At 36.9% G+C, this 24,833-nt stretch overlaps 1 protein-coding gene across 7 annotated transcripts; it reads right to left on the bottom strand.

Annotated features, from left to right (window-relative positions):
• Window positions 1-3,270: 3,270 nt before the first annotated feature.
• On the bottom strand, window positions 3,271-24,065 carry LOC103697683 (polyadenylate-binding protein-interacting protein 12-like). Of its 7 annotated transcripts, none has more exons than XR_003383603.2 (11): window positions 23,250-24,060; window positions 23,010-23,123; window positions 12,781-12,825; window positions 12,633-12,705; window positions 12,424-12,536; window positions 12,234-12,293; window positions 12,085-12,132; window positions 11,909-11,977; window positions 6,613-6,674; window positions 6,403-6,529; window positions 3,271-3,686 (listed from the first exon to the last, which is right to left on the bottom strand). XR_003383603.2 is itself a non-coding variant. In XM_026801333.2 (10 exons), exons 1-10 carry the CDS (start codon window positions 23,805-23,807, stop codon window positions 3,587-3,589), a joined length of 1,242 nt encoding a protein of 413 aa, XP_026657134.1. In that variant the 5' UTR covers window positions 23,808-24,065; the 3' UTR covers window positions 3,271-3,586. The 7 variants fall into 7 exon arrangements, 5 of the variants coding, with proteins under 5 accessions (XP_026657134.1, XP_026657136.1, XP_026657135.1 ...); XR_602597.4 differs by lacking the exon at window positions 3,271-3,686 and adding an exon at window positions 5,606-6,320; XM_026801333.2 differs by lacking the exon at window positions 6,403-6,529 and having other exon boundaries at window positions 23,250-24,065.
• Between the last annotated feature and the right edge of the window lie 768 nt (window positions 24,066-24,833).

Here is a 24,833-nt window from a genome sequence, read left to right as displayed (position 1 = left end):
TTTTATAATATACACATTCATCTGTGTTATTAATTTTAAATCCATTAGTTACGATTATTTCATCAAATTTAAGTTGCCATTGTTTGGGGGCTTGTTTTAAACCATAAAGAATCTAATCAACCTACATACCTTTTTCTCTTGATCTGGGACAATGAAACCTTCGGGTTGGTTCATGTAGATCTCTTCATCTAGGTCCCCATTCAAGAAAGCGGTTTTAACATCCATTTGATGTATAACCAGCTTATGAATGGAAGCCAATGCAACAAAAATCCTAATGGTAGTGATTCTAGCTACAGGGGCATAAACATCAAAGAAGTCAATTCCAGATTTTTAAGTAAAACCTTTGGCTACTAACCTAGTCTTATATTCGTCTACAGTTCCATCTGGCCTAAGTTTCTTCTTAAAGATCCATTTACACCCTATAGGTTTACTTCCTGGGGGTAGGTCCGCCAATTTTCAAGTGTGGTTTTGGATTATGGATTGCATTTTATTATCTATTGCTTCTTTCCATAAGAGGGCATCTAGAGATTTCAAGGCATCCTCTAAAGAAGTAGGAGAGTCTTCTATTAGGAATGTGTAGTAGTCTTCTCCAAAGTTCTTTTCAACTCTAGTTCTTTTACTTCTTCTAGGTTCAGTTTATTCTTCTTCTTTTCTAAATCTGGTTCTGCTAGAACTAGTCCCTAAATTATTATTGGTATTTATTTGATCACTTATCCTTGTTTTAAAAGGAAATATACTTTCAAAGTATATTGCATCTCTTGCTTTCATTATGGTGTTGTTATTAATTTCATTTATTTGAGAAAAAATCTATTAGCATTACTCTCAATTGCATATCCTATAAATATTGCATCTACTATTTTGGATCCAATTTCTTTCTTTTATTTTCTGAAATTTTTACTTTAGCTAAGCACCTCACACTTTTAAGTATTTTAGGTTAGGTTTCCTATGTTTCCAGATTTCATATGGAGTTTTATCATTATGTTTGAATGAAATTCTATTCAAGATATAAGATACAATTACTAGTGCTTTCTCCCAAAGATTTTCCGGTGCACCTGAACTAATTAACATACAATTAATCGTATCCATTAAGGTTCTATTCTTTCTCTCAGCTACTCCATTAGATTGGGGTGAATAAGAAGCTGTCACTTCATGAATTATCCTATGTTCTTCACAGAACTGGGTCAGCTCAAATGAGGCATATTCACCTCTTAAGATTTTAATCTTTTTATCTGGTTAGTTTTCAGCCTCTGTTTTATAGACTTTGATTTTTATTTAGGACCTCATTTTTAGCTTCAATAAGATAGAGGTGACAGTATCTAAAAAGGTCATCTATGAAAGTTACAAAATATTTGTTTTTATCCCTTGAGGTTCTTCCTAAGTCACATACATCACTATATATGAGTTCAAGGAGATCAAAATCTCTACTTACAGAATGAAAGGATGTTTTAGGTAATTTGGCCTCTACACATATCTCACATTTGTCATTATTTTTAAGTTATGATTTTGGGATTAAGTCAAGTGCATTAAAAATCAAATATAATGATCAAAGATATTTTCTCACAAAAGGTTTATGACTCTCTTATATAGACCTAAGACTCATATACCATACATGGCTTGTTGGCGGGATAATTGAAACTACTTCCTAATCAGCCATATGGGGTGAAATTCAAATTCAAATTCAAACTTCTCCCATGCAGGGCACATGCTGAAAATCAAATGGGGAAGGAGAGCAAATGGGTTAGACCCATTATTGACTTTAGTAGTACTCTCACCAATGGCAGAAATCAAGCCTAGGATGGTGAGCAAGAACCGTATTTGATTCCGCCACCTCCTAAAGTTTTGACCATCAAACTTTTCAGATTTAGCACTAACATTTTCAGATGTGTGGGAAGCCATTAATTTGTAGCTTAACACAATTTTGACACATGTAAAAATGAGAAGGGTATATATCAAATTATTACACCGATATCTAATTTGAACTTTAGATGTCTAATTGAAAAATCTAAAGAATAACAGCCAGATCAGCTTCAGATCGGTGGTGGAGCACTTGGCTCACTTAAGTACCAGCCTTTCTTAGGCATGTATGCCTTTTTGACAAGCTTTTCTTAGACACCGTTATTCAATAGATAATTTCACTAGATATTGTTCAATTTTATCCTAAGTACAATATTAAGCTAGCTCCTATAAATTAACCAATTTCTGAATTTTCGTTTGAATGGAATCTGGAAATTACTCCGTGAGAAGTCCAAATGGAGGTATTAATAAACCTCTTGGAGGTTAAGCAATCTAAAATTTTGCATGGAAAATTAAGTACTAAAGTAAAGCTAGCATAAATGTGTAACAGTTAAAATATAACAATTTACAATTATGCAGCAAAATATATAATAAATATTGCAATTTAAAAATCTAGTGCTAACAGTACATAAACTTTTTTAGATTGTTAGCCTAGACACACAAATATAATTGATAAATTAAATATTTCTAATATTCAAAAACAATAAATAAGAAGAATAAACTAGCAAATAATTAACTTGACAATATAATAATAAAATGAAGAAAGAGAGAGAAGATGGCCTGTGGATCGAAGCACGCTGATGCGTTGTCCCAGGAAAGTTTATGCCCCCCACGCACGGGTCTGCTGGCACAGATCTCCTAGAGATACGACGACCCAATACAGAACCACGTCTTCCCCGTCAGTGCGCCTCCAGGGAAGAAAGAAGAGCACGTTCACGCTTGCAGATACCTCAAAAGAAACTTAGAAAAATTATGAGGAGAAGAAAAATTTTCTTTATTTCTTTTCTCCCCAATGATCCCTAGAGTCCTTTTTATCTAGACTTTTGGAATAGGGAGAAGAGAAAATTTTGATTGTTTTTGAAATGATCCCTAGAGCCCTTTATATAGGCTCAGGCATGTCAAAAGAAGAAGATTCCCCTCCCGTGGATTGATAACGTGTCTTTTTGTGCTTCTTTGATTCTTCGGCTTATTGCATCTTGGCCGTTCATGCTTCCTTCCTTCTTTTGAGGGGCATTTCCATTCTTACTCTTGCGCTGGATGCATGACACTTGTCATGGTTTGCTTTCTTTGGGAATTTTTTCATGTTTGCTTTCTTGCTTGTGTACGGATGCTTGCCACTTGGCCGTTGATTAATTTAGTTTTCAAAATTTTAAAATATTTAATTTAATTCAACAGTTTGTGCTATATCATTGAATTGAATTGATGTGTGGACAGGTTTGTGCTGCAGCTCAGACCATCAAGTGCACAGCAAAAGGGTTGCAACAAGAAACAAAGCAACTTCATCTCAAACCATCTGGGGCATAACAAGAGGATTGCAACAGGGGACATGCAACTTCACAGCAGGAAACCCTAGTTGCAGAGAAGCCTGTGTATCCACCTTATGTATCCACCATTAAGAAGTTTCACCATTTGCCATTGGGATGAGGTGGAACATTGCATCACTTAATGGACTTAAGGGAGTTAATTGAATTTTTTTTTAACTAAGAGAGATGTAAGTGAAACTTCCTAAAAATATCCTGCAAATTTTGAAACGTAAAGTAGTTTTCCATCTTGTGATGTTAATTGGCCCCACTTACTGTACAAACTGCTGGTGAATTTTGACGATGTATCTCCAGCGTATAGAAAGTCCTTTAAAGCTTTCCAAGTAGCAATCTTCATTAGTCCCGTAAACTCTGCATGGAAACATGAAGTTCTTATGTAAAGTCAAAGTTAAAAGTTACGTGTAGGGAATCCAGAAATAAAATAATTTCATATTGCATAGGGTTTACACAAGTTGTAGGATCTTAGAGGTTGTAAGGAAAGGGTTGAAAAGAAACAGGTGTTTCTGTGACGAAGAGATGCATGGAAAATTGAGATCCAAAAGACCCATTAAGAAATGCCCTTCCAACGCTAGGAACATATGACCGCATATGCTCATAAACTTGACATTAAGATTTCCATTATGTTTTAAGAGTTAGACTGCATACTTCATATCAACTCCTTGAAAAAAAAACTTGACAATTGAAATTAACGATAGACTATCCAAATTTAAAATCCAAACAATTGAACGTAACGTAGACTACAAAAAGTATCTAGAAATCAAAATTCAATTACAATGTTAGAATTGGCATTATGTCAAGTCAAGCCCGATGACATCTCAATTTGTCACATCTAGAAATAAAGGGCTTCATAACCTGCTATTAAGTTCCTTATAAAAAGTGAATGATAGTTTGGATTTTTACATTTCCATCATCCCTCCAAAGAAACATAAATATATAATTTAAAACCAAATTTACATGCCATTATAGAACTAATTTTTGATACGTTGGATAATTATTTTAGCAAAAATTTTGTTGTTTTTCCTTTACAATGGCTATAAACCACTATTTCCCACAAGAATATACCCAGCCCAAATCACATTGGACGAAAAGTGCCCTTCAGGAGAAAATTGTTTCTGATGAGGCCATATTTAATTAGAGATGCCGGCATTATTGAAATATTGATTTTAGATGCAAACATGGTAGATAATATAATATGTGGTCCACCTCGGACATTGACCATCTTGATTAGTAGGACTCTCTTGCATGGTGCTAGAATAATGGGTCAGAGCATGCGCACCTCCTTCGTGGCAAATTATATTCTATACCATACACCATAAGGTACTTATGGTACTGCACCACACCAATCACATCTCTCGATTTCTGTAGGCTCCAAAATTGCCGCCTGCTCATCTCATTTTGATTTATCTTTATAGTGCACTACTTATATAATACATATGGTGTAGGATATAATTTCTCGTTCTCAACAGCTACTGCACCACAAGGATATTCTACAGCTACTCATCCTCCATGGTTAATATGGATGCAGACAAGTGATAACCGAAAGGCCGTCAGATACTAGAATGAGTTGTCTAAGATTCTTGCAAGATGTGACGTTACAAATAGAAAAGCCCCCACTGATTGCACAGGTATCTGTCACCAGGCGCACGAGAACGCCAACCGAAACCATGCCGAAGACCCGCGAGCTCGTGTGCCGTGTCCTCACAATCAAGCGGTTCTCGGACGCAAAGGAAGCCTCCATGCGTCACGTCCGCCCGAAACTTTCTCATGGTTATCCATTCCTTGCCGGTGCCGGCACCACCCATCCCTACATATATGCTTTCTAGTGCCCAGAAATTTGTGAACTGATTCCAGAAGGCTATAGATCTTGAGAGCATAATGGGCGGTTGTATGGGTAAGAGCAATCCGGTTCACCCTTTGGAGCCTCGAGGACTAGTTCGAAGCTTGCAGTCATCGAAAGGCTCGCACCGGATCAAGGTTCTGATGACAGCGAAGGAGTTCGAGGAGCTGGCCTCACAGAGGAGCGACGCTGAGATCGGGCAGCTAATCATCGAAGGATGCTTGAGAGGGAGGTGGCAGGCTACGCCCGTTGGTCATGCGTGCGGCAAGAGAGAGTCTGCCTTCTTGTCAAGGAGTTTGGAGCCAATCATGGAAGAGGAGCTCGGTTGATAACTTTGTTTGGGGCTTATTAGCAAACAGGGCGTACGGATTTCTCGCATATGCTCCAATTCTATCTTGAAGAAGGCTTTTCTTTCTTTCTTTCTTTTTTCTCCTTTTTTTCCTTTACATTTACATGTTCAAGAACAAGGTCCTTGATACAGGATCTGAGGATTAATGTTTAGAACCTAACTAAATAGCCTGAGCCATTTCTCAAAAATTCCAACAGCTGCATGGTACTATTATTCTCAGTTCTCTCTTGATCCTTTTTTGCAGTAGAGACCAAGAACACCAGAACGGATTCAAAACTAGGGTTGCAAATTTTATTGAATTCCTTTTGGTTCCATAACTGTTAAGCTTTAACCTATATGTGAATCATGACAGGTGGCAATTTCTGACCAATACCAGAATTCATTCAACATTAAGCATTGATGAGGTCAGCGATCAGCGATCGGTAACAATATTCTCACACTGATGAGGTCCCTAATCGTGAAATAGGTATATAAATTAATCCACAATGCCTGAGGAGAGGGTATTCTTCATAGATACGTAAAAATTTATCCAGGGAAAGTTCATGAACTTCAAAGCCGGTAGGTGTAGCAGGATGCAAGCTTTCCTTTCATAATCTATAGAAGTAATAGATGAGAAGCAACCAGAAAAGCTTCTTCCAGCAAGAACTCAAGGGTTATAGAGTCAGCAAGATTTTCGGACAACTGAAACAGTTTCTTTCATAGATATCCGGGGGATATTTGTTCCATTGCCTACTCATAAATGTCCAAAGCCTCGACGTCCCAACCAACTCTATGTGCCAGAAAAGAACAATCCATCCCCCTAGACATAGAAAGATATGCCAAAGGTACAAAACGTAAAAAAAAAATACATAGAAACAACTTATAAACCAAAAGAGATATACCTTAAAATTCCTTTATATTATGTGTATATATATAAGAGTGCTATCAGCCATGTCATGGACCTAAAAGTTTCAATGCATGGGTTGGCGAGGACCCCGTGGCCGCACAGGTGTCTTTGACGGGCTTACCCTAAATTGTTTACAAGGAGATGAGACTAAGACCGATGAAAAATGAAACATCCATAAATTCAAATAAGATACAAGAAAACATACCTTATCGGCAAGGATCCCAGTATCGAGCCACTTAAGTGGAGGGCACCAGTCGCACTCTCAGCCTGCAATGCAATTTTTAAATAATGTATTTTGGCATCAAATTTGTGTTTAAAATGCGTAAGAGAGACTGCACAATAGTTGAGCGGACTCTAGATCCAGGGGCCCAAATAAGCATTAAAGAAAAGGATTTCAAGCACTTTCACAAGATCAAATCAGTAGGCGGATAAGGAAGGCAGGAGGAGAAAAGGAGATGGCCTAGCAATGATAGATTGGAAAACTCTACACAGCTTCCAAATTTCATTGATGCTCAGGGTGCGAGAACATGAGAAAAAATTTAATCTGTATTCGATAAATCCAATAACTTATAAATACACAGAAAAGGCACAAATCAGATCATTTAGTATATGCCTTCAGCAATGAGCTCTAGATCCTTTTTCCACCCTCTGGCAAATGAACCAGGCCTCCATTCTTCTAGATTCTGAAACGAATACCTATTAAGGCAGATGTTGCATTATAGTAAGTTCTTAATATATCATTTATCATCAGTACCTTGTTTCTCATTCAACTGAATTTCTCCAATTTTTCCATAATTCTACCTAATTCTAATCTCTGACAGATCTGCCATCAGAACATCCAAATATTACAATAGAAATATGACAGGGTTAATCATGTTATGGAAACCATCTGATGTGTCCTAATTCTAATCTCTGACGGATCTGCCATCAGAACATCCAAATCTTACAATAGAAATATGACAGTGTTAATCATGGTATGGAAACCATCTTACAATAGAAATATGACAGTGTTAATCATGGTATGGAAACCATATGATGTGTAACAGTATCTAAGAAAGGTGACACATCAATGATATTTTAACTCTCATATCAATTTTCCTTAGTGAACTGAAAGCACCTAGCAACGAGCTCTAGATCCTTTTTCCACCCTCTGGCATATGAACTAGGCCTCCATTCTTCTAGATTCTGAAACGAGTACCTATTAAGGCAGATGTTGCATTATAGTAAGTTCTTAATATATCATTTATCATCAGTACCTTGTTTCTCATTCAACTGAATTTCTCCATTTTTTCCATAACTTTACCTAATTCTAATCTCTAACAGATCTGCCATCAGAACATCCAAATATTACAATAGAAATATGACTGTGTTAATCATGTTATCGAAACCATCTGATATACAACAGTATCTAAGAAAGGTGACACATCAATGATTTTTTAACTCTCATATCAATTTTCCTTAGGGAACTGAAAGCACCTAGTAACATACAGGTATAACACATCTAGTGAAAATCACTGGAGCACTACTACATGTCCACCAGAAGCTACCTGAAAAGAATGTAATTGCATCACATCCAGTTCACAAGGGTTGGGGTGTCTTTCAGGGTCAAGAAGGTCATTCTGCTGTCAGACGTTCACAGGAAACCAGGTTTACACCCTCCTCGGGTGACCTTTAGGGGGTCAAATGTCATTTTCTTCTCGCAATATACTGCAACTGGGAATATCTTGAAAGTTTTATATTTATTTTGGAATGATAAAATTTGCGGTGCATCAACTTATCGCATTAACAGCAATGGAACCCACTACATAATTATATGAAAAGTCTGCAATAGCTCAAAGTTCTTCATAGAACAGCATTTGAAAGCCACAAAACGAGCAGGTTAAATTCCATAAACATATCTCCAAACAAGGAAAGCAAAACCTGCAATATAGCATCCATATAATAAAGAACTAAAACCAAAGCCAATGTTTTAGTTTCTAACTAAATATGCACCAACCCAAGATCCAGGTTTAGAAAGATCTGGAGAATCCAACTGCATGTTACAAGTACAGAATGATTGGTTCCAAATGCACTCAGCACCACAAAGACCTTACAAAGTCACAGATATGGTTGAACACTGGCCACGCCTGGGATCGGCAGACTAGCCTGGTTTTAGAAATATCTGCAACTACATTTCCCAATTTTCAATTCTCATAATTACTCTAATTAGATTTCTTCCTTTGATGTTTAAACTATGGTAAGCCAGCATAAAAAGAATCCTAACATTACTGAACTTGAATACATGGGGGAAACTTTCCTTAAGTTGGAATTTCCATGATTTTATGTATGCAAGAATCCTGCATCCCCAAAATCCAAAAATGGTGATTTCTTCGCCAGAGCAAAATTCAAGCTTACCTAGATTAATAATGTAATATACCAAATAAATATACAACAATCATGATGAAGATATATTGGCACATAACTAATGTTAAAATCCTGTTAAAATTTATCCTATATCTAAAATCTTCAGCTGTAGCCACAACCATTAGCACATGCATTATAACCAAGGTATGCTGAACCGGCCCGTACCGGCCGGTTCAGCACGTACCGTACCGGTACCAGAGCCAACCGGTACGGTTCAGCTATGGAAAATGGTTCCAGCCCCTATTCCCGGTGCGCACTGATGCGAACCAGACCGGTTCGCACCAGTATGCGCGGGGCAGCGCGCCCGCATGCATGGGGAAGAAGAAGATGGAGAAAGAGTAAGAAAGAAGAGGAAGAAGATGAAGAAGAAGAGAAAGAGGAGAAGAAGAAGAAGACTTACCGATACCGGGCCTCGTCGGGGTGATCCTCGACGGGGTGCTCGCCCTTCCTTGCTCGCAAGAGAAGGGGGAAAGAGAGGAGAAGAGAGGAGAGAGGAGAAGAAAGGACAAGGAGAAGAATCGGGAAGAAGAAGAGAAAGAAAAAAAAAAGAAGAAACGAAAAAGAAAAAGACATGGTCGCGAGCATTCCGCATCCCGTGTGCGCGGCCTCGCCTGTGGAAACGCAGGAAACATGGAAAAACGCAGAGAAAACGCGGAAAAATGCGGAGAAATGCGGGCAGCGCATGCGGCGGACCGGATCGGTACCGATTCGATACGGCCCAAACCGGTACCGCCTTGGTCCATGTCACCACCGGTACGCCGATCGGTACCAATTCGGCGTACCTTGATTATAAGTACTCTTTTTAAATAAATCTTGGAAAGCTTTGGCCTGAACATCACTTCTTCATACTCGAGAGTTAAAATTGGACTATTTGCAACCTTGGTTAGCTTCATAATGGAATGTTAAACTCTTTATGATAAGAACGTCATTATTTTTTTATTAGAGATGCTATGCATGATGTTTATAACACCAAACGAGACAGTTAGAATCTAAAATTTTAATACATGACTTACCATCCCGATTCCTTAGAAATAGGTAGAAGGAATCACAACATGTTCCTCAAAATATAAAATACAACTTTTCTAAACTTGCAGGTATTGAAAGCATTAAGAGGACCTATCCAATAAACAAAGCATGGTCCTTTCATTAAAAGGCCAAAAGCAAGTGATGCAGGACTGAGGATGGACTACAATGTACAAAAGGGCTGAAGGGTTTGGAAAAATATCTCCTGTATGATAAAAATTACCTTATCATCCTGCTAACAAAAACAAGGTAGATAAATGTTTTTTTGTGATTATAAAATTAAAAAAAGTACCAAAACTTTCTGTTTAGGTTCTTAGATGAGGTAAAGGTCTGGAAAAAGTTTTCGACGAGCTTGTCAATTGTTTGGTGGTCCATAGTACTCCTATAACAAAAATTCATTTAGCAGATTTCATAGTGAGATTTAGTAGAGGAAAACCAGGGATAATATTAGCAGAGATAAAGATAAATCTAAAAGAGGGGAACGAGATAGGAAACAAGAGGGCTGAACATGGCCAAAATCTTTTTCAAACAAAATATTCCAAATGAAACTCTGAAACACTCTTTATAGATACCAAAACTATTATACTTGCTCCTCAAGAAATTACTCATCTATTATGACTAGAGTTTCAATATAGTTCGACACTAAAAAGGACTCCTTAAACTCGAAAGTGGATCTCCAGAACATATCAACTAATGTCACACAAATTAAGATCCTAAAAGATTAGGATATAAATCATATCTCATCAATCACTTATTTACCCAGTTTGGACTTATAAAGGGAACAAAAGATGAAGACTTGGGCACCAGTCACCATATAATTTTATACAGTACATAATTTTATACTGATATTGTACCATGCAGTAAATAATTTTAGGGAAAAAAAAAAAGAAAAACATTTGCTAAAAAGTCTTCACTCAATTCAATAAAAAAGAAGGGCTACAGACTAAACTAAATAAAAACCTTTAGGCTAATCACATCTAGTCATAGCTATAGCTTGGATATGAGCCTAAAGAACATGTATGCATCCACAAGTCCAAGCTGATTTGCACACAGCTATCGGGCCAAAGCCTGCATACTAAATTGCACTGGTCGTACGGGTCATTCGATGAACCAAGCCCATACATATCTAGGGTCTTCAAATGCAATATCTTGGCAAAGGACCTCCCACTGGACAATCAAAAACTACTACCAAACCATCAATGTACAACTGGAGCATTGAGTACTCTGTTCCATGAAACTAATATCTAACAATAAATTGGTGAAGTTGTAATCCACTTGCATCATATCATGGGACATGATACAAAAAATACTAAACTCTTGTTCAAGATTCGCAATCTTGGTCCCAAACTATATATTAGTACCATGCTGATAAAATATCGTCAACTCAGCGTATGGAGACTCAGTACACCCCCTGTACAGACTATCAATTCAATATCGGTACGATATGTTACGCCCTGTATAGGGTAGTATGCACTAGTACAACGAACTTTCCATCTTAATTTGCTTCATATCACTTCCAGATATTCTGTCTTTAACATAAAGTTTGTGTTATCATCCGAAACACTCCAAAATAGATAGACATACATAATAACTACAGAAAAATTAGTATAGCCATTTGAGAAAGAACTACTGACATAAACAACACCAAATATTGTTCTTTGGTTTTTCATCAGCAAATTAAAATCTCAAAATTATTTAAAAATTTAAACTTTTCAAGTTTTATTTGGCAGATTCTTGGATCAAAGCCATAAGAGAATACCTACACTAACCGAACAACAAATTGGTAAAGGGAACAACTGTCGAAAAAAATCTAGTAAAAATCATGAAACAGCAAACAGTAATAGATAAAAGCAGCATAGAGAGAAGACAAGAAACGCAAATTTATGCATGCTATGATACAAAAGGTAAGAATTTTGATTTCTTTGAATCCTTTTTTTTCTTTGCCATACTTATAAAATTTCAGCAGTAGGAAATTTTCCTCGTTGCAAACACAGCTATCCACTTTCAAGGGCAAAAAAGTTACATATGTTGATGGTGATAGTTCAGCATTAATGCAGAAAGCCAGAGATACTAACCATCACAAACTCAACAAATGCAATGCGAGTGGAATGATGATGATCTCCAAGCAATCTCAAGCGATAGACCTGTACCATACAAGATGTCACAACCTATGATAATAATAGCAATAACAATAACAATAACAACAACAACAACAATAATAGACCAAAATTTGCCCATAGAGACAGCAAACCTCTCCACATATAGTCTCAAAGAAGAGTTTAACTTCTGCCTGTGACACCTGCATAAAGTAAACAGGATTGATAGGAAAAATGGCTCTGAAGATGCATTAAAGATGTAATAAAAAAATTGAAAGAATGATTAGACAAACTTATAGTCTACCTTCTTGTCAATATTTGTACAATAAACAGTCCTTGCACACATCTCACGTTCATCATCAGACTAAAGGCCACAGCAATGGTTATATAGTTAACCACTAGTTAGTAAGATATCAAGGCAAGGAATAGATTTGATACATAAAAAGTATGGCATCTATATCTATAGAGTAGCATAAATATTTCAAATCTCTTACCCTTGGCAAAAATGTTGGGTTGACAGGGGCAATCGCAGTCTTGGAAGGAAGCACCCTTACTGGGTAAAATCCAAGCACAGTTCCCGACAGATTTAAAGCAGCCCTTGCACCTTCTAAAGTTGCATCAGCCCATGACATCAATCAATGATATTTAAAGTTTTTAATATGAGAAGCTAAGCGTGCAAATACATGTAAATATTGGTAATTACCCTCATCAGTGAACTCTATGAAAGCAAAACGAAGAACAGAGTTTGGATCCCCGCACATACGGCAGTCAACAACCTTTGGCAGTAAGGAAAAGATAAATTTTATATGCATTAAATTCCAACAAATTCAGAGGAGATGAAAAAAATTTACCTGTCCACACTTAATGAAGAGTGCTGCAAGCTGTTCTTCAGTAACCTAAATCCCAAAAGAGTTATATATCAAACTTTTCCCCTCATTAAAATGAAGGACAAAAGCAATGAGGTAAACAGAACTCTTTTTGTATTTAACAAAAAACAACCTAACAGTAACATAAACAGAAAATAAACTTCCTGGCCTCAATGTAGAAATCCTGTAAATCAAGGAATACTAATTTTCTGATGCCTGTTTTACAAGTGATGCAAAGGTTTCATAAACCATAACCTATCGAAACAAAGTGTAAAAAACAATCAGCTGCACAGATAATAGTTACTGATGATGTTTCCCATAGTAAATCACTCCCATGTTCTTTTCTCAAAACAGCCAAGTGCTGGTTTCTTCATACCCTTTGACACAATGCTGAGTAAGGACATATTAGGCCTACCCACACTCTGCATTGTGGATTACAATAAAGAAAGAGCTAGTTCAAAACAATTTTACTTTGAAAAAAAATGGGGGCATAGGAATCATCAGATAGGCCTTGGGAATTGCCTTAGATCCCTACAATGCGGGCCTCTTGATTAATGGGTGTAGATAAAGTGTGGTTAGAGAGAAATGCAAGAATGAGTATTTGCATTGAAATTCATAAACGGAATAGGACAACAGGGAGCTTCAACATATTATGGCAAAAGAATGTCAGCTAGGAAGCCAGGATGCTTCCAATCACATGCACGTCCGTACAGATACCTATCAGATACAAATAAGTGGCTACTTCTTGGATACATGTATGATACTTGTATTAAATATCCAATTTTTCAAAATTTAGAACAAAAAACTCTGGTTATTTTCCGGATACACTAGAAATACTTCTCCAGCACCTCCAAATATGATGGGGAGGTTCTATTCTTTCTTTTTTCTCATCCTAAACTTTTAATGGTGAATAGTCAGCTGTAGTCTATGATATTAATATAAAATACAAGATATGGATTGGGATCTAAAGATTTGAATAACTAAATATGCTATTATGAAAAAAAGGACTTACTTATTTTGATAGCCTGCCATGCTTTATTCTTTTTAAATATATAAACATGTATAAATGTGTGTACGTGTCAATACACGTATAAAATATATATAAACATATTGACGTATCCTAGTCATCTCATCATATCCTACCTTTTCAAGATTCGTTGTATCCACATATCCGTATCGTGTCGTATCCGTATTCTACACGTCCATGCATCATAGATAATCACAAGGGTGGGCAAGAAAATGATTTAGATTAAAGTATTGACTTGTACCATTGAAGCCATGAGATGTAAAGAAAGAAATTTTCATAGACGGTCTAAACAACACTCATAGGCTTCTTATCATCTTCTTGCAAGAAAGCTACAGATTGTGTGAATTTAATCGAACATGCTTAAATTTAGTGAATTTAAAAGCATGGATGGTATTTTAGTGTCATAGGATATATCTAGATACAGATGGATATAGCTAATGACCCTAAAGCATGTCAAGTCCTTGACGTCTAGGACCTAATGTAGAATCCCTAGTGTTCAGGAGTGACAGTGATTTCAATGTGCCTCAGTTTTCCTCTAATAAGAAAGTAGTGAGTAATAAATCGGAGTAAAAAATCAAGATGATCCGAGGATATATTAATTAATAATGTTTTAAACACTATTTCACATGACATCTTTCTCAATTCGGAGTAGAGTCTACACAATCTACATCATTCATACATAAAAGCCATCAGATTCTCAACAGGATAATAGTACTTGGGAACTATTAAGTTATTCATTTTCTAATGATCAGCAAACATCTCACATGAAGTGTATAAAGAAGTGAAACATGCATATTTCTAGTTATGTGCTTTTGGACAAGATCGATCTTCTGCAAACATCTATGCCAATATGTGGTGGAGAATAAAGTTTCTGAGAAAATGAGTTGGTTAGCCAAGCTAGTAAAATGATCAGAAAAGCTTATTGGAGAGGAGATATGGAGAAAAAGGCTTGACTTGGTTGGCTAGAAAAAGGAGGGGAAGAAAACATAGTCCCATACTAGCATTTAGTGGTAAATAGTTGAAGGCAGGAATATTGGGTGGAGCATCATATAGCCCCTAAAAAAAGCATGGATCCGAATATAGGATAAGGATATGACACAATATGCACAATACAACAGATTTTGAGAAAAATAGGATATGATGTAGCTAGGATACATCAAGGAATATTATATATATATATATATATATATATATATATATATGTATGTATGTATGTATGTATGTATAAATATATACACTCTACATATGCACGTAGTTTTTTAAAAAAAAATCTATAAAGCATAGTCAGCTATGAACTAACATAGTTCATACTTTATACAATAACAACTTTTACAAGCTTATCAACTACACATCATTCAAATCCATAGGCCCCAACTCTTGACCAGATTGCAACGAAGCTTTTACAAGAAAAAAGCTCAAGATTACCTCAAAGCTACCAAAAAACAGGTCAAGCCAAAAAGGAAGTTGGTAAAGAAGGATATGTTTTAAATGCTTAACCTTATATTAGAGTAAAGCGGGAATATAAATAGGACTCAAATGCTAATGTTTTTTTTGAAATAGACCCACGTAAGCCCACCCAACCTCGCCTAGCTCAGCCCAATTTTTGCTGGGCTTGGTCTACAATTTTCAATCTGAGGGGCTGGATCAGGCCTAAAAATTTAAGCCCAAACTGAAATAAGGTCCAACTCAAATTTGATATCCATTGTTTTCAAATTTTGTAAAACATATATTATTATATCATCTATTTTATCATGAAATGTTAAAAAAAGGGAAAGAGGGGAATCGGAAAAGTCCTATCTGCAATCACCCTAACCCTACCTCTTCTTCTCCCTCAGATCTCCTCCCATGTTTGCCAACAATGCTGCACCCACCAACTACACCCCAATCGCCACCTCCTCATCCTTTCTCTCCCTCCCCCTCACTCGGACGGCTGCCACCACCGCATCCTCTCCCTTGCCTCACCCCCACCACCACCAAGCCAGCCACCATTGCTGCCTCCTTTCTCTTGCACCACGACCTTAGCCAGCCATCTACTCTTCCTCTTTCTCTTTCTACCTCCCCCTAACCAACCATTTGCTCCCAATGCCTCCTTTCTCTCCCCACACCACCACCACCACCAAACCGGCCACCCTCGCTGCCTTCTCTCTCTTAGCACCTCACCCCTAACTGGCTGCCTCCTCTTCCTCCTCTCTACCTCATCCAAATCGCTCATTTGCCACAAAAGCCTCCTCTCCCTCTCTATCTCCTCCCCAACCAGTTCTACTTCCAACTCCTCTCCATGGTTCAACAAACCTGCACGCCCCCTATGCATCTGGCCGATCCATGCAGTACCAACATATGTTTCAGTGTTCTTAGTAATGACAATTGTTTCTTCATCAAACAAGGGAAAATAGACCAAAAAACCCTCTTTTTATGTGCTTGTTGAAGATTTGTAGAATAGGATGCCAAATAAATTGGTGTGATGGAATTCTGAAAATTCATATTTAGTGGTTTTGATGGTTAACATGTGCAAAACATTACTAACCTCCATAAACAAGCTTGTAGCTCACAACTTGACATGCTCACATTACATTAAATTTTTTTTATAATAAAGAGTTAATATTATTACAACTGCAATGGGAGGCATAGCGTAGCAAATAAGGTGCTAAATTGAACTATATCGAGGTTCTAAGGCACAATTGGAAGATGAATAACTAGAATTGTTGTTTTGTTACATCTAGGAAGCATAATTGAGACTCGATATGGAAAAGGGAGATTAGATATTCATCCAAAAATTCTGAAGGAATGAAGGATGTTAGACAAGAATCGCCGAACCAGTACTGGGTGGCATACCAGTCAGCTACCGGACCAGTTCGATACCGGTTCGGACTGGTACCGAACCGCACAACAAGCCAAACCGAACTCTAGCAAATCAAACCGAACTCGGTGCCGATTCGCATCGAGTCCTGGCCAAACCGGTCCTATTCAGTCCGGTTTGGCCTTGTACCGGCTGGTTCCATTTCTGTGGCCGTACCGACCCAATCAGAGATCGAACCGGTTCAGTACGGGCTGAACCGACTGGTACGGGCCAGTTCAGCATTTCTTAATGTGAGATCTTTTGTTGCTTCACTTAGGTAGTGGTTTGTATGGATTGCTGAGTGTAGGGAATTGAGGTTAAAAAAGATATGATAGGATCTTGTAATGGGGTTCATAGTGATGGGTTAGGACAGCTGTAAGGATCTACCATAAGATATGATAGGATCTTGTGTTGACAAGGAGATTATAGAGCATTTCTATTGATCCTTTTACATTATTTCAGATATTTAGGCCCACACCCAAGAACTTCTTTCAGATATGGACTCTTCTTATCCTCCCAGCCATGTTCTTTACTAGATCAATAACTAATACCAATATCACTGCATAAGGCAATGACAAACTCTACGACCTAACTCTTGAAATAGATGTCCTTCAGTTTCATTTACTTGGAAAAGATAGATGATGAAACTCTTCAGTTGCATTCATGTGCCACATTTCTAAATGGTTACATGACATGGTCAAGGTGAGGTGAGTGGTCATTAAGAACTCCAACTTCAAACTTATCTGTAATAGTCAGTTCAATAAACTAGTTTTTATAGGTGAAAAATTGCATGATCTCTAAAGTAAATACTTGATAATTTTGAAAGAAAGGACTGGTTTTTTGTATATACAGCAAAAAGCTCCCTGCTTGGTTCTGCTATCAGAACAAGAACGATACCATTGGGCAAATATCTGCTGGTTGACAGTTAGTGGCACTTGACCGGTAATTTGGATAGAATGTGAAGACAAATCTACATTGACATGTTTATCTTCATCAGAATTGCTGTCAAACTATGATAGGTTGAGGCTAATTTTATGTTTGTGGCTCTGAAAGATCTCAATTGGGTTGTCATTGTTGTTTATCTTAGATTACTTGCTGTCATACCATGATAAATTGAGGCTAGTTTTGTGTTTGTGGTCCTGACGGATCTCAATTGGGTTCTTAAGATTATTGACTGTTGTTGCAATGCCTTTTTTTGAATAATATGTTTTTTGATTCTATACCAAGTCTATTCTGGCTGTCATTAGCTGCTAAACAGTGGTTCAAAATCTGATACTTTTCCTATCCTTATCCCTTCTAACATACAGTTTTTCAACAATTTTTGGCTTTATGCTCCATCCCGCTATTGATGATTGCACTTTTGCTAAAACATTTGTTTAAACATTCCCCTAGTGCTCTTGTCAGTTTGCAAACAATAATAGGTTTTCTTATGTTTTTTCTGACATCAACTCATTGGAAATTAGCATCAAGCACATGTGAACCACATGTGAGTGGCTCAAATTTTTGTTGATCCATGAGATAAAGGACTTTGATGATGGAGTTTGATCTCTCATGGAGTGTTTTTCCATGCAAGTCCCCAAGGGTTACAATGAAACCCCATGATGATTATCTCTCTTATGAGTATCAATAAATAAATTTCCCACCAATTATTGACTCTCAACACTAAAACATTTTCAACGCATGCTTTCAAGGGATATAGATCTAAGGTTAGGATGTGGTTATTAGTTTCCTTCATCCTACTTGGGGTTACATTGGCTACTCATTTTTCCTAATACTCTTTGTAGTTATCCTTGGAATTTTGCGGCATTGTTTTGATTTGTTCTTGTTTTCATACTACTATGTTCTAAGATGAAATGGTACCTTTAATGAAATTTTTAAAAAATGTATCTTACGTAAAATTTGGATTTAACATTGTGTAAATCTCCAATGAAATTCCAACATGAAATGGCTTTATTTTGCTGAAAATTAAGAAGGGATTGAAGAAGAGAAAGATGAAGATGATTGAGAAGAAAATGGAGAAGAAAAGCTAATGCATTAGACATGAGAAAAGACTAATAGACTTAGTATTCACTAAAAACAAAAAGGAAAATAGTTTTCCTGCTTCAAAGGCTAGCTCAGTATCTGATCCATACAAAGGAGACACCAGAGAATTCCAAGTCCATTTTCTAATCCTAAAAGTGCTCCGACTTGATTTACAATGTACCACAAAATTCCTCAATATAATTCTAACAAAACTAACCTACAATAAGTATTTTCAGCCATGTTCCCTCAAATAGATAGTCTATTGTGAATTGATCAAGATCAGATTTCTCCGGTTCTCCAACTAAAGCAGAGATTTGTTTCTACTGGTTTTGAAATACAAGCAATAGCTGAAACTTGAATGTCCTGAACAGTACCAAACTTATGCACACACATTGTCATTCTGCAAAGAAACTCTCGCTTAATTTTGCCTAAATTATAATTATGACTCTTTTTAGCCTCTGTCCAGAAATTCACATTTTTATATAGTCAAATTTTCAGCTTTGCTTGTCTAAGATGGATCGCCAATATAATCACAATTTATAAAGGTTTATCCATTTTCCCAAGTTGCAAAGGGATTTTCTTCTTCTGCTTCTAGATACCATCATTAGGAATGTGCATAAATCGAGTCAGGTCAGTTTGAAGATAAAGCCCAAACTGAACCGATCTAAATTTATTTCCTAAAACCGAAATCGAAACTAACTATCTACAAAAACCGCTTAAAACCAACCCGAGAAATTCGGTTTTGTTCGGATCAGTTTATCGGGTTGACGTTCAATGGGTTGGGGAATATGGGCTAGACTAGGTCTAAAAAAAATTCCATATTATATAAGGTTGATGGTCAATGGACTGGGCTAAATGGGCTAGTCTAAGTCTAAACATAAAAATTTTATTTTATATATAAGAAAATATAAAAAAATAAAAAATTCAAGTATCTATATATATATAGGCACACACATATAGGTCGGGTCCGATCGATTTGAGTATATATATATACACACACACACACATAAGAGTCGGGTTGGGTCGTTTGAATTGGTCTTCTAAAAACTCAAACTGCAACCAAACTGATATAAACACAAAACAAAATTTAAGAAAAACCGATATAAACCAAACCAAAGAGACCGGTTCGGGTCAGATTCGCAGTTTGGCCAGTTTTCGGCAAACCCCTAATCATCATTTGTTCTTGACACAAAAAGACAGAAGCAATGTTGTTAACTATTTCTTTAGAAGGTACTTCACCACTATAAAGTCTGCAACTTTTCATTTTAGATTTCTAAAATGTTTGTCCTGCACAAATCATTTTTATTCTCTTTGCTTGCTCTTTTTATCCCCTTACTGATTTAATTTCAAACCAGTATCCCCTTGTCCCCATGTCCCCTTGTCCCAAGTTCAATACTAAAACCAAACTCACACGTTGCATTGTTGAACAACGGTGCGAAATATTTAAAAATATTTAACTAGTCAAACATTTAGAGTGGAGGCTAATAAACAGAAGACTGGCCGAAAAATCAGATTCCATGCAGCATATAAAGCCAATTATCAATAAAGTCCAATTACTTTTGGTAATTTGATGATCAATGAACTAAGAGCCATGATGAGTGAAGGTCAATAATTGAAGTTAACTCTACATAGTGATGAGGAAATGCACGACAAGAGGACTGCATACAAAAACTCTTCATGGAGCATTATGTGCAGAGAAACTAAACTAGGTGAAATAAAAGACCAGTATGTGGTGCATCATCACAATTAGAAAGGTTTTACACAAACACATATAAATATATGTATATGTATATATGTGTGTGTATATGTATGTATATATATGTGCCTATAAGTATGTATGTATGTACCCATGGCCATGGTGTACTATTTGGCTGACCAAATTCATGGACGTTGCACTTAGCATATATCATAGAAACTTAGCCATGATATGCAAAGGGCAATGGCATGAGATAATTGCGATCTGAAGGTGGTTGAAGTGATAAAGCACTTATCACTAGGAATGGAAAACGGGGAAGTAATAGCATTAACTGTCTCTTGGAATAAATGACAGTAAATTTTGAATAGAAATATAAAAAATTGGAACCCTTCCCAACTTATAGAATATAGATAAGCCTCTCCTTTTGGTAGTCAATGGATCATAATTCATAAAAATTGAAGTCATACAGAAATAATGGTAAAAATTATGATGGTCTTGTTGATTCATCTTGCATGGACAAAAAAATGTTATCACATCAAAATGTGAAGTGTGAATAGAGTACCAAAGAAGACCAAAAATAACATACAATTTTAACAAGCTGGCGATGGTATTTTTAACAAGAAGTATGCACCCTTAAATTGCAAACTTGCAATGTTTAAGTAGATCATGCTTCACAATGAAGGTTCTCCGATAAATGCAGACAACTATTGTGAGAAGACACTAGTGGAACATATAGTGGTGAAGTATGTATACTGACAAAGTAGAGCTCTAAGTGTTAGAGGGTGTCAACTTCCTTCTCTAAGCTCTCACAATATGCTACACACGAGGCAAAATTCGAGAAAGCCACAAGAATAAGATATGTAAAGCCAGTTCGCCAGATGCAACTTTATTAAGCCGATTTTAGGATCCTTAATCATATTTTTTGATTCAAGACAAATCTAATAGGATTGTTAATGACTTTTTTTTAACCTTCTAGAGTGGATCATGCAATCTTAAATAAATCAATACAAAGAGAAAAACAGTTGGATATTCAACAAATAAGAGTACTAACTCGATGACCACAGAACAAACGGTCAAGGATCTGGTATTTCTTTTTTTCAGTATATTGTCTAAATTTAAAGCATGCTCCCCCTCTTTCTTTTTCTCAAAAATATATCATTTCATTCTAAAAATCCAAATAATGAAAATGCAGAAACACAGGATTCACAATTTTTGGCATGCTTGTTTGAAAATTTTACTTTGCCATAAATGTTCAAGAGCATGACAAACATGTTTATCAAGCAAGTCCCCACCATGCATATGTTTTCTACAATAGGCACAGATGACTAATAATTACTATATCAGCTGTCTGCACTATTAGGCAACATTAAATCTTACCATAGCTAACATGGATTTTACAAATTTGTGTTTAGAGCTATAGTAGCAAAAACTTAGAATCATACTTTACCCAAAAAAAAGAACAAAAATAGCATCATTAAGTATCAATATTGAATAACTTCATAATCCATTTTTATATAATGCATACACTCTGAAAATTTAGTTAATTCAACTCTACATATATTCTGGAATTTATTTACACTTTATTTAGTAAATCTTACATTTAGCCCAAATTATTTCATTTTTTGCATAACATGTGAAGCATTTCATTTTATACGATCTTTTGTTCAGTTCAGATCTGCAGTTGTTAAAAAAGGAATAGATGGATGAATCAACTGAGTCTAGAATTCACGATACAAATCATTACTTGAAAATTGAACATTGATCCAATACTTTCCAAGAAACTTCTAGTCATGGAGTTCAAAGATTCCATCAAAGTTGAAAAAAACACTTTCATAACAGATTTTAGGTGATCCAAGTCATCTCCTTTTTCAAATGGTTAGCACTTATAAGCTTCTCTATCTTTGTTCTTTCAAACTACATGCTATATATACAAGAAAGTTGGGGCATAACACAATTTCCATAAGCATACATTACAACAACACTCCACTCAACCAACCCAATCCCCTCATCGTCATCATCATCAACAACAACATAATAACAACCACAATTATTATCTAGCTTACAAGTGCTAAGACTAATGAAACCCAAACTACCAGAATATTTGATCTTGTGTCTCAACATTCTTAAATATCCACTCTGCCACTATTATGTACATGCAATCCTAGTACTTTTAATGCTGATCCATAATGGGACATTTTTTCCTAACAATTGCTTATTTCAGTCAACACATAGGCATCGGCCATCATTCCATGCTCTAGAAGCACTTTACAGCTACTGTAATGCAATAATAGCTTCCATGACCTCTCCATCATCATATTCTGCTGAAGCCTAACCTACACAATTTTCATAACTATACTTCTGCCAAAATGCCACCCATTGATTGAAATATTCTCTAAACTGATAATGGCTCTATAGCATTTCAAGCACTTACAAACTACAGCAAACTCCAATAAAAAGATGAGGGGGAAAGCAAAAAGCCAAAAAACTTTAGGATCTTCATTCAATGAGGACAAGTGTCAGCAGGCATGACTCACAGCTAACTCCTAGTAAAACCTAGTTAAGTGAAACACAATCCAGAAAACAAATAAGCCATGTAAGAGAAGAACTAAAAACTCTGGCCAGAGAGTCTTTACCTGATGATCAATGTGAGCAACATAAACCGTTCTCCTTATCACTTCCTCTCGCTGTGCCAAACTCGTCCGGCTGTTCATTCGACGCTTTCCCTGGCCATACCCGTTCTTCTTCTTCTTTCAATAAATAAATAAATAAATAAATAAACCATTGTAAGAGAAGAAAAATAGAAATCATAACGTTGGCTATATTAGGGAGAAAATAGACGAAATTAGGGCAGCTATTGGGGTCAAAACACTTACCCGCCTTCCACCACCGCCATTCGCCCCAGCATTTTGCGTCTCAAATCCATTAGAATAAAACCCAGCGACATCGCCGGTGGCGGCGGCGTATCCATGGTTGGCGAGGGACGTCGGCACGAACTCCTCCGCCATCGGGTTCAGCTTCGAGAGCAGCTCCTCCAAATCCCTCATCTCGCGCTTGAACCCTTCGCCACCGCCGGCGACCGCCGCCGCCGCCTCGTCGCCGCTCCTCCCGACGATGACGCCGTTGGCCCGCTGCGGCACCATCCCCGTCCCGCTCCTCGCCAGGCCCTTCACCAAGCCACCGTCGCCGGCGCCCGCCGCGCGGTGCTGCGGTTGGAACTGCTGAACCCTCATATAGAAGGCGGCGGCGGGGTCGTGGTGGGGACGGAGGACGGGGAGGCCGCCGGCGGGCTCCACCATCCGGACCACCGGCTGGCGGGCGTCCAGATCCTTGGGGCCGTGCGAGTCCGGCGCTGCACCGGCGTCGAAATCCCGGCTTGAGGACCTCGCATTCGCCTCGAGATCGACGCCGCCCGTGTTCTCAACAACGGCCATGATGTCTTGGTTTCTTTCTTCTCCGTTTTTTCCTTCCTCTTCGCAGTCGCTATTTAGAGAGCGCGGACGGAGATCAGGAGGGAGAAGAGGGGTAGGCGCACCGGTGGGATCCCCGCACCGCCAAGACGGGGAGAAACCATTTGAGGGATGGGGATCATCGAGATGAGGTCATCGGATCGTCCGTTCCCCTCCTCCTCGCCTTTCCATATTTTCCTTTTAATTTTTTTCCTTTTCTGTAATCCTATGGGCTTAGGAAGGACAGGTCTAAACCTCTCTAATTTCTTTTTCAATTTTCGTTTCAAACTCAAAAGAAAAAAAAGGCCTGCCAGACGCCCGGAGGAAACATCGCATATATGGAGGCATGTGCATGCATGACCATTGGCATACGTGGAGCTCGCGGAGTGGCCTTGGCGTACGCGATGGGGCAGGTGCCTCGTCGAGATACCACGTCCGTATTTTTTTGTTTTTCTCAGAAACCGTCGGCAGAAGAAATTATAACTCTACGCCTCTTGCACCATGTCATAGTGCAACATGCAAATCGTTTGCAGAATTATTGGATCGAGTTTTCAGAAATAATTTTTTTATAAAAAACTATTTATTATTTAATAATTATATTTTTAAAATACAATGAAACTTTGATATATTTTTGTATAATAAAATACATTGCATAATATTATATAATAGAGCATAATAAAATATAATATATTAATACATAAATATATGATATAGTATAATATTACTATGATGTAATATAAATTTATTCTAATATAGTTTATATAATATTGTATACTATAATATAATAATATAATGTAATTCGATATTATATAGTATAATATTATATTATAGTATAATACAATATTTTTGATACAAAATATTATAGTTATTATTATTATTATTATATATTGATATTTATTAATATAATATTTTTGAAAACTAATTTTTGGAAAAAAATATAGAGCCATACAATCATACTTGCAAAAGTAAGATTTTATGGTTCTTTTTTTTCCAATGCTTTTCTTGTTCAAA

The sequence above is a fragment of the Phoenix dactylifera genome, unplaced genomic scaffold (assembly GCF_009389715.1).
Source record: "Phoenix dactylifera cultivar Barhee BC4 unplaced genomic scaffold, palm_55x_up_171113_PBpolish2nd_filt_p 000667F, whole genome shotgun sequence".
NCBI lineage: Eukaryota > Viridiplantae > Streptophyta > Magnoliopsida > Arecales > Arecaceae > Phoenix > Phoenix dactylifera.
This window is presented reverse-complemented; position numbering and strand designations above follow the sequence as displayed.

Bases quoted from the DNA above. Each gene is read 5' to 3' on its own strand.
- LOC103697683 (XM_026801333.2), bottom strand. From the start codon at position 23,807: ATGGCCGTTGTTGAGAACACGGGCGGCGTCGATCTCGAGGCGAATGCG. The intron at 12,133-12,233 runs GTAGACTATAAG...TACTTTATGCAG, and splicing joins GTACAAATATTGACAAGAAG to GTGTCACAGGCAGAAGTTAA. The intron at 6,675-11,908 runs GTTAGTATCTCT...ATTGCATTGCAG, and splicing joins CATTTGTTGAGTTTGTGATG to GCTGAGAGTGCGACTGGTGC.